The 9,483-nt window shown below is 43.5% G+C and overlaps 1 protein-coding gene across 2 annotated transcripts; it reads right to left on the bottom strand.

Annotated features, from left to right (window-relative positions):
• Positions 1–106: 106 nt before the first annotated feature.
• Positions 107–9,483, bottom strand: LOC124257040 (regucalcin-like). 2 transcript variants are annotated; one of them, XM_046691010.1, is made up of 6 exons: positions 9,352–9,483; positions 8,714–8,901; positions 6,894–7,082; positions 5,033–5,233; positions 993–1,145; positions 107–382 (listed from the first exon to the last, which is right to left on the bottom strand). In XM_046691010.1, the coding sequence occupies exons 2-6, from the start codon at positions 8,874–8,876 to the stop codon at positions 171–173; spliced, it is 918 nt and encodes a 305-aa protein (XP_046546966.1). In that variant the 5' UTR covers positions 8,877–8,901; positions 9,352–9,483; the 3' UTR covers positions 107–170. The 2 variants fall into 2 exon arrangements, with proteins under 2 accessions (XP_046546966.1, XP_046546967.1); XM_046691011.1 differs by lacking the exon at positions 993–1,145.

Below are 9,483 nucleotides of genomic sequence, written 5' to 3'. Positions count from 1 at the left end.
GTATGTATGTATGTATGTATGTATGTATGTATGTATGTATGTTATGTAATATTTATATACTCAAACACACACACACACATTGAACATGGTCTCCATGGAAAATTGCTGGAAACGTTTAAGCTTTATTTCATCTTCCCTGGAGATTGGAGGGCAAAACTTCTCTGTAAGGTTTACCCACGATACACCTCTGCTGGTAGACCATGTACTCCAAGACCTGTAACTCTGAACAGCGAGCCGTCCAGGGAGTCGATCACAGGAAATGCTGCTCTTGTAGGGTGCATTTTAAGAGTGGTCAGATAGAGCTCGTCCAGGTTCTTGCCGCCCCAACACACAGAGGTGATTCTTTTTGCATCAGGTATGTCCACCTTCTGTAGCATCTTACCTGAAGAATAAACGCAATTGTGCAACTAAATTACTTGACCTTAGGATATAGAATAGATGTTACTCGCGCTTTTGCAAAAGATATCTCCCATTTCATCTCACATAGGAAATGCACCTATCGCTTTAAAAAGACCTTCTTTGTAGAATATCATAATGTTTGTAGAAGGGCACGAAATACATATACCTCATGGACCGGAGATACAATCCGGCCTATTTGTCAGTTTCGATTAAACTATATCACCCTCCAGACCATATGAAAACCTGTAGGACAAAACTATGTTTTGATTTACAAGAATGTTTCAACCTCTCGCTGTTTCAGGGTATGCAAGCAGCATGTCTTGACCTCTGCCGGCATTATGTCCAAAATACCTCGCAACCAAATCTATCAAACCTAAGCTCAGGCCATTCCTCGCAGGTCCATAGCGCCCGGTCTGAAATTCAGTTTGGAGCCATTTTTTTCCAAAGCTCCACACGTTAAACAGAATGTCTCCTATTTGTACTTACTTATTTTGAAATGAATGACGTATAAAATTCAAATGAACAGTTTACTGAAGTAGTTTCATAATTATCCAGTTGTCGTTCTGCAGATAACTAGTGTGTTTGCAGCTTACCTGTTTTTGGCTCAATTTTAGCCACACACCCGGCACCCATACAGGCCACCCACAGATTACCCTCAGTGTCAATCGTCATGCCGTCAGGACCCAGTACGTCTTTGCTGCTCAGCTCGGGGACGTCGTTGAAATTAACCACAACGCGACGATTGGCTACAACACAGACCGTAGTGACTGATATTACAACAGTTCATGTAATCCTGCATGTATTCACTTCATAGTCAGTGTCATTAGTGTCGGTAAGATGTGGCCTATATCGTTTGAGTCAGTGTGATGTGGCCTATATCGTCTGTGTCAGTATGATGTGGCCTATATCGTCTGTGTCAGTATGATGTGGCCTATATCGTCTGTGTCGGTAAGATGTGGCCTATATCGTCTGTGTCAGTATGATGTGGCCTATATCGTCTGTGTCAGTATGATGTGGCCTATATCGTCTGTGTCGGTAAGATGTGGCCTATATCGTCTGTGTCAGTATGATGTGGCCTATATCGTCTGTGTCAGTATGATGTGGCCTATATCGTCTGTGTCAGTGTGATGTGGCCTATATCGTCTGTGTCAGTATGATGTGGCCTATATCGTCTGTGTCAGTATGATGTGGCCTATATCGTCTGTGTCAGTATGATGTGGCCTATATCGTCTGTGTCAGTGTGATGTGGCCTATATCGTTTGAGTCAGTATGATGTGGCCTATATCGTCTGTGTCAGTATGATGTGGCCTATATCGTCTGTGTCAGTATGATGTGGCCTATATCGTCTGTGTCAGTATGATGTGGCCTATATTGTCTGTGTCGGTAAGATGTGGCCTATATCGTCTGTGTCAGTATGATGTGGCCTATATCGTCTGTGTCAGTATGATGTGGCCTATATCGTCTGTGTCGGTAAGATGTGGCCTATATCGTCTGTGTCAGTATGATGTGGCCTATATCGTCTGTGTCAGTATGATGTGGCCTATATCGTCTGTGTCGGTAAGATGTGGCCTATATCGTCTGTGTCAGTATGATGTGGCCTATATCGTCTGTGTCAGTATGATGTGGCCTATATCGTCTGTGTCAGTGTGATGTGGCCTATATCGTCTGTGTCAGTATGATGTGGCCTATATCGTCTGTGTCAGTGTCGGTGATGTGGCCTATATCGTCTGTGTCAGTATGTCTGTGTCGGTGTGGATGTGGCCTATATCGTCTGTGTCAGTATGATGTGGCCTATATCGTCTGTGTCAGTATGATGTGGCCTATATCGTCTGTGTCGGTATGATGTGGCCTATATCGTCTGTGTCAGTGTGATATGGCCTATATCGTCTGTGTCAGTATGATGTGGCCTTTATCGTCTGTGTCAGTATGATGTGGCCTATATCGTCTGTGTCAGTATGATGTGGCCTATATCGTCTGTGTCGGTAAGATGTGGCCTATATCGTCTGTGTCGGTAAGATGTGGCCTATATCGTTTGTGTCAGTATGATGTGGCCAATATCGTCTGTGTCGGTATGATGTGGCCTATATCGTCTGTGTCGGTAAGATGTGGCCTATATCACCTGTGTCAGTATGATGTGGCCAATATCACCTGTGTCGGTATGATGTGGCCTATATCGTCTGTGTCAGTATGATGTGGCCAATATCACCTGTGTCGGTATGATGTAGTCTATATCACCTGTGTTAGTATGATGTGGCCAATATCACTTGTGTCAGTATGATGTGGCCAATATCACCTGTGTCGGTATGATGTGGTCTATATCACCTGTGTCGGTATGATGTGGCTAATATCACCTGTGTCAGTAAGATGTGGTCTGTATCACCTGTGTCGGTATGATGTGGCCAATATCACCTGTGTCAGTAAGATGTGGCCAATATCACCTGTGTCGGTATGATGTGGTCTGTATCACCTGTGTCAGTATGATGTGGCCAATATCACCTGTGTCGGTAATGTATCACCTGTGATGATGGTCTGTATCACCTGTGTCAGTAAGATGTGGTCTGTATCACCTGTGTTGGTATGATGTGGCCTATATCACCTGTGTCAGTAAGATGTGGCCAATATCACCTGTGTCGGTATGATGTGGTCTGTATCACCTGTGTCAGTATGATGTGGCTAATATCACCTGTGTCGGTATGATGTGGCCTATATAACCTGTGTCAGTAAGATGTGGCCAATATCACTTGTGTCAGTATGATGTGGCCTATATCGTCTGTGTCGGTAAGATGTGGCCTATATCGTCTGTGTTAGTATGATGTGGCCTATATCGTCTGTGTCAGTAAGATGTGGCCAATATCACCTGTGTCGGTATGATGTGGCCTATATCACATGTGTCAGTAAGATGTGGCCTATATCACCTGTGTCGGTATGATGTGGTCTGTATCACCTGTGTCAGTATGATGTGGTTAATATCACCTGTGTCAGTAAGATGTGGCCAATATCACCTGTGTCAGTAAGATGTGGCTAATATCACCTGTGTCAGTAAGATGTGGCTAATATCACCTGTGTCAGTAAGATGTGGCCAATATCACCTGTGTCGGTATGATGTGGCCTATATCACCTGTGTCAGTAAGATGTGGCCAATATCACCTGTGTCAGTAAGATGTGGCCAATATCGCCTGTGTCAGTAAGATGTGGCCAATATCACCTGTATATATCTTCCCAAGATGTCTTTGACATTGATGAACTGAACCCACTACAACCACCTTCCATTGAAAAAGCTGAGCATTACGAGATTGAAGTTCTTAGGTACTCTGAAGCCCTGCAGACTGGATATGAACAATCTCTCTGCAAATGTTCTGAAAGTCCGCAAGCCCTGCAAGGTCATTGTCGTACTTAGCAGACATCAGTTAAAGATTTCTTTAAACCACTGCAGATCAATGTGAATCAACGTTTCACTTGAATGACGTGTATATTCATTAGAGCAAAATATATTTTGCATTGATGTGCGAGTGTACATGTGCTATGTAACTGAGAAATAAAGAATGATCAACAAAGTAATGACTTCTTTTCTTTGAAGTCAAACTGTCCTACCTGGTTATAAATGCCACCCTGGATATAACGCCATATTGTCTCCTGGACAAACGGTGGCATTATAACCAGGGTATTATACTGTGATTAAATAGGTGAATATTTTAAGCACTTTAGGATTTTAGTGGTATATGGTCTATCAAAGTGTGAGAATGATGTTTCTTGTTTGACACACGTTGTTAGTATAGTCGGTCAGGGAAGACTGAAATGCTGGTTTCGATCACCACGACATTCCCCCATGCGGATATTTGTCAAAATAATACTAGTCTGTCTACTAGTAACTTGCGTTACAATAGGAAATATTAATTACATCCACAAACTATTAACAAAAACTATCATGAATAAATCAACAATATTTGTTACAAATACAAACTGACATAAACGGTCCGAAAATGCAGGAACATCCATTTTTTTCTAGCGGGCCAGGGCGCATCGGTCACTTTCACAACTAGATTTTGCTTACACTGAAAGTTAGTCTGACTGCACCCTTTACTGATAATATGTCACTGTGACACCCCGATAAGTTAAGTAAGTCAAGAACGCTCAGATTACCAGCTGGCTACTGACTGACAACCAGAGTCAAGTGATTGCAGTGGTGATGTCCCTTGTCGAGTTACGTGATCACCAGCAGCAGGAACTGTGGACTGTTGGCGGTGTGAGGTGTCTTACACAGGTGTAGATGCGTGACTGACTGTGATATAACCAGTCTATACATAGAATCAGAATGCCTCCGTGGTCTAGTGGTTAAACGTCTACCGAGTTGGGAGTTGATCAACCCAAATGATTGGTTGGTTGGTTGTTGTTAACGCCGCACTCAGCAATATTCCTCCTATATAGCATGAGCATCGATCTATGCAATTGGGAACCGATGGCATGTGTCAAGCAACAGCGAGCCTAACCACCCGATCCTGTCAGTCGCCTCTTACGACAAGCATTGGTTACTGAAAAATCAATTCTAACGCGGATCTTCACGGGTCCCATCACAAATGAGTATGAGTGAGTGAGTGAGTTTAGTTGTAATGTTGACTTGACACGATATACTCACATATTTTTCCCTTCTCAATGTCGTAGTCGTACGCGTACACTTCGCGAGGTGACGTGTCGATGAAGTACATGGTGTTGTTGTCCGGGGACCACGCCATGCCGTTGGAGGTGGTGAAGTTCTCGTCCTGCTTGCTGACACTTCCGTCAATATCCAGGCAGTACAGATTGCCTTTGTGAGGCGTCAGCTGTCCATCTAGTGTACCTAATGTGGTAAAAAACACATTAATTAACATCCTTCCCTAAATGCCGTAGAAACTAGACCAAACAACTAGACATTTACATGAATTACATGGGTGTGAACCCATCTACTGAATCTCTTGAAATTACTGAACAAATACGCATGCTGTTGTGTGAGCGTGTCTATGTTTGTCTGTGTGAGTGTGTCTATGTTTGTCTGTGTGAGTGTGTCTATGTTCGTCTGTGTGACTGAGTGTGTCTGTTTGTCTGTGTGAGTGTCTATGTTTGTCTGTGTGAGCGTCTCTTTGTCTGTGTGAGTGTGTCTATGTTTGTCTGTGTGAGTGTGTCTATGTTTGTCTGTGTGAGTGTGTCTATGTTCGTCTGTGTGACTGAGTGTGACTGTTTGTCTGTGTGAGTGTCTATGTTTGTCTGTGTGAGCGTCTCTTTGTCTGTGTGAGTGTGTCTATGTTTGTCTGTGTGACTGAGTCTGTGTGTTTGTCTGTGTGAGTGTCTATGTTAGGTGTCTGTGTGAGTGTGTCTATGTGAGTGTGTCTATGTTTGTCTGTGTGACTGAGTGTGACTATGTTTGTGTGTTTGTCTTTGTGAGTGTGTCTGTTTGCTGGTGTGAGTGTGTCTATGTGTGCCTGTGTGAGTGTGTCTGTGTGACTGAGTGTGGGTTTGTGTGAGTGTGTCTATGTTTGTCTGTGTGACTGTGTCTATGTTTGTGTGACTGAGTGTGGGTTTGTGTGAGTGTGTGTCTATGTTTGTCTGTGTGAGTCTATGTTTGTCTGTGTGAGTGTGTCTATGTTTGTCTGTGTGAGTGTGTCTATGTTTGTCTGTGTGACTATGTGTGGGTTTTCTTGTACTAGTCAAGTCTGCACCAAACATATTCCGATTAACGATGGACACCATGCTCGATACAGAGTGCACGTGAAATCATGGAGCTTACAGTCAAGTACAAGCGCCTCCAAGCATGCGATGTGACATGCTTGCCCAGATTCATCCTTCACACAGAGTGCAAACAGAGACAAGCTCCCTGCTTGTCTGGAATGTTTCAACAGATCGAAGACTTAATGAAATACTAGATAGAGCAATACGTATCAGAACAGACAACACGACGAGGCCCACCACAGTTCCAGACCTACCGTGGAGTGAATTAGCATCGGACTTGTTCGAATGGGAACATAGTTGGGTCAGGGGTGACCACTTGCTGGTAGAACAGCCAGGTCATCAACAATCATGTGCAGTGAAATTTCAATTTCACACGTACAACTCGCACACCTGGCTGTTCAACCAGCAAGTGGTCCTCCCTCGTAAGAAACAGCGAAAAGTGACAACAAAATAATGACCGTTTGTTAAATAACTTTTGTTATTCGGGTGTCCAAAATTATGAGACAAATCATCAGAGTTGGTGTGTCGATTTCATGTGACTGTGCAAATTTTGATTTTGTTGTATTTGTTAGATTTTGTGTTCGTGAGCAATTCATCGGTCTCAAACGGACTATACTGCTCAGAGATCATCCGGGTGGACCCAATAGCAGACAGGGATAGAGATGCCTTACAGATGTGGGCCTTCATTACACAGACCATAGCTTTTGAGCACACGTTTGAAGCCTAGGTATAAATATCAAGAGAGTAAGCGTGATTAACGTTTCGAATTGTGTATCCAGGCAGGATCTTCTGACCTGCCCACACTCTTCCTCTGGCGTCACACTTCCCGTCGTTCAGCTTGTTGTTCGTTCCAGGATCTACCTCCGCCAGTTTGGTGACCGTCTTAGTCTCCCAGTCCACTGACACGAACGCCTGGCCAGACCCCGCGACCAGTGCACCATTTTTCCGAGGAACAACGAAGTTAACGAACCCCACACCTCCGTCTGAAACAGCAAGTATTGATGTGATAACATTACCAAATATGCTCCCCGAGGCTAGGGAAGTAACTCACACAGCCGTCTGAAACAACAAATATTGATGTGATAATATTTACCAAACATACTTCCCGAGGCAAGGGAAGTAACTCACAAAGTCCAGTTTCACAAGGCTTGAATTTCTGAGTCTATGGATGGTGCTGGGAAAGCAAAAATCGACAAATGGTTCAGAAACTGCTCCGCCGATTTCGGGTGGCGAAACAACAGGGTTATGACAGATATTAACCAAATCTCTCCATGTTTTTAATCAAGGTCCTCAAGTAACTCGAGCCACATCGCCAGATAAGGTCTTATTATAATAATATACAATCTTAATTATCGATTAGATCATCTTGAAACCCGTGAAGATCCGGGTTAGAATTGGTCTTCAGCAACCTTTGTTTGTCGTAAAAGACGACTAACGGGATTGGGTGATCAGGTTTGCTGACTTGGGGCCCTTTTCACAAAGCGATCGTAGCGCTACGACTGTCGTAAGTCTCTGTTAAAGTATGGAAGTTACGATCATCTTAGCGCTACGACTGTCGTAAGTCATTGATAAAGTATGGAAGTTACGATCATCTTAGCGCTACGACTGTCGTAAGTCATTGTTAAAGTATGGAAGTTACGATCATCTTAGCGTTACGACTGTCGTAAGTCATTGTGAGAGTATGGAAGAAGTTACGATCATCTTAGCGCTACGACTGTCGTAAGTCATTGTTAAAGTATGGAAGAAGTTACGATCATCTTAGCGCTAGGACTGTCGTAAGTCATTGTTAAAGTATGGAAGTTACGATCATCTTAGCGCTACGACTGTCGTAAGTCTATGTTAAAGTATGGAAGAAGTTACGATCATCTTAGCGCTACGACAGTCGTAAGTCTATGTTAAAGTATGGGAGTTACGATCATCTTAGCGCTACGACAGTCGTAAGTCTATGTTAAAGTATGGGAGTTACGATCATCTTAGCGCTACGACTGTCGTTAGTCATTGTTAAAGTATGGAAGTTACGATCATCTTAGCGCTACGACTGTCGTAAGTCTTTGTTAAAGTATGGAAGTTACGATCATCTTAGCACTACTATCGCTTTGTGAAATGGGGCCCTCATCGTATCCCTGTTGCGCAGATCGATATACATGCTGTTGATCACTGGATTGTCTGGTCATGACTCGAATTTTACAGCGCGCTGCAATATTGCTAGAATGTTGCTGACAATCAACCGTAGATTGTCTTGACTGGATGCATGTGCAAGTAATATGATAGGTATGATCCCCCAGCAGGAGAGACATGTAAGGGACATCGTGATGGCGAGCCAGGAGATGTAAAAGTGGAAGAATGATAACTGGACTTGTGTGGTCAGTTACTTCTTTGCCTCGGAAGATGGAACTACATATTACTTTAAAACCAAGAATATATTCGGAACATGATCTTTTTTCTAACATACTTATGTGCAGCTATACAGTTACTGTATACGACTTGACAAACAAAACCAACTACTGCGCGGGATGATGTTGGTGTTGCTTTGTCAGTGTTTTACTGATGCCGTTTAATGTTTGTATATGCGGATGGATGTTACTGTCGGAAGCCATGAGTTATATAGCCTCACCTAAATGGAGGACGTCGACTTTGCCATTGGCGGGGTCATATCTATGAATATCTCCCTTGAGGATGTCGACGTAGAGCAACGTCTGTGTGGCGTCGTCCCAGTGGGGAGCTTCACCAATGGTGGACACGGCGTCCTTTAGAACTGTTTCGACCTTGTATGGCATCTCCGGTCAGACTTCACTTTCTTGTCTACATTCAAGGAGGATAGATACTTTACATATACAGATTTATGTTCCTGTTATTGATGCACAACAGCTTATACTGGGCCTAGTATGCCTGTATACATGCATGTCCCCGGAGATCACCTGTAGGTTTGTTCGTTAGTGGGGTGATTTACCTCACAGGCTGCAACATGTCAGTGACATTTGGGAGACGAGGCCGATCTTCCGCTCCTAGAGCCGCCTCAGTCGCCTAGCAACAGCGCGCTACCGTTACCGTGACCGAAATGTTGATGTGAATACTCAGTGCCATTAGAATCCCCCCATATATGTATAACATATTTTGAAATTTAACAGATTGTTATTACTTTTCAAAGTGGCAATGAGCCAACTCCGTTATTAACGTTATCGTAACAAAATCCGGCTATAGGAAGTCGTTGAAATGATGGCACAGTGAAGTTGTAATAGGTAGCATACTCACCTGTTGTGTCAAAATGTCGGATTCGTCCTTGCCTATGATGACGTGACTCGGCGATTTCACATGCCTAACTAAACCAACCCAGCGATAACACAGATGTGACACTACAGACGTATGTTGATTATATTTGTTTTG

The sequence above is a fragment of the Haliotis rubra genome, unplaced genomic scaffold (genome assembly GCF_003918875.1).
Source record: "Haliotis rubra isolate DU_JTF1 unplaced genomic scaffold, ASM391887v1 Scf648, whole genome shotgun sequence".
Taxonomy (NCBI): domain Eukaryota; kingdom Metazoa; phylum Mollusca; class Gastropoda; order Lepetellida; family Haliotidae; genus Haliotis; species Haliotis rubra.
The sequence above is the reverse complement of the archived record's forward strand: the minus strand, read 5'-3'. Positions and strand labels throughout refer to the sequence as shown.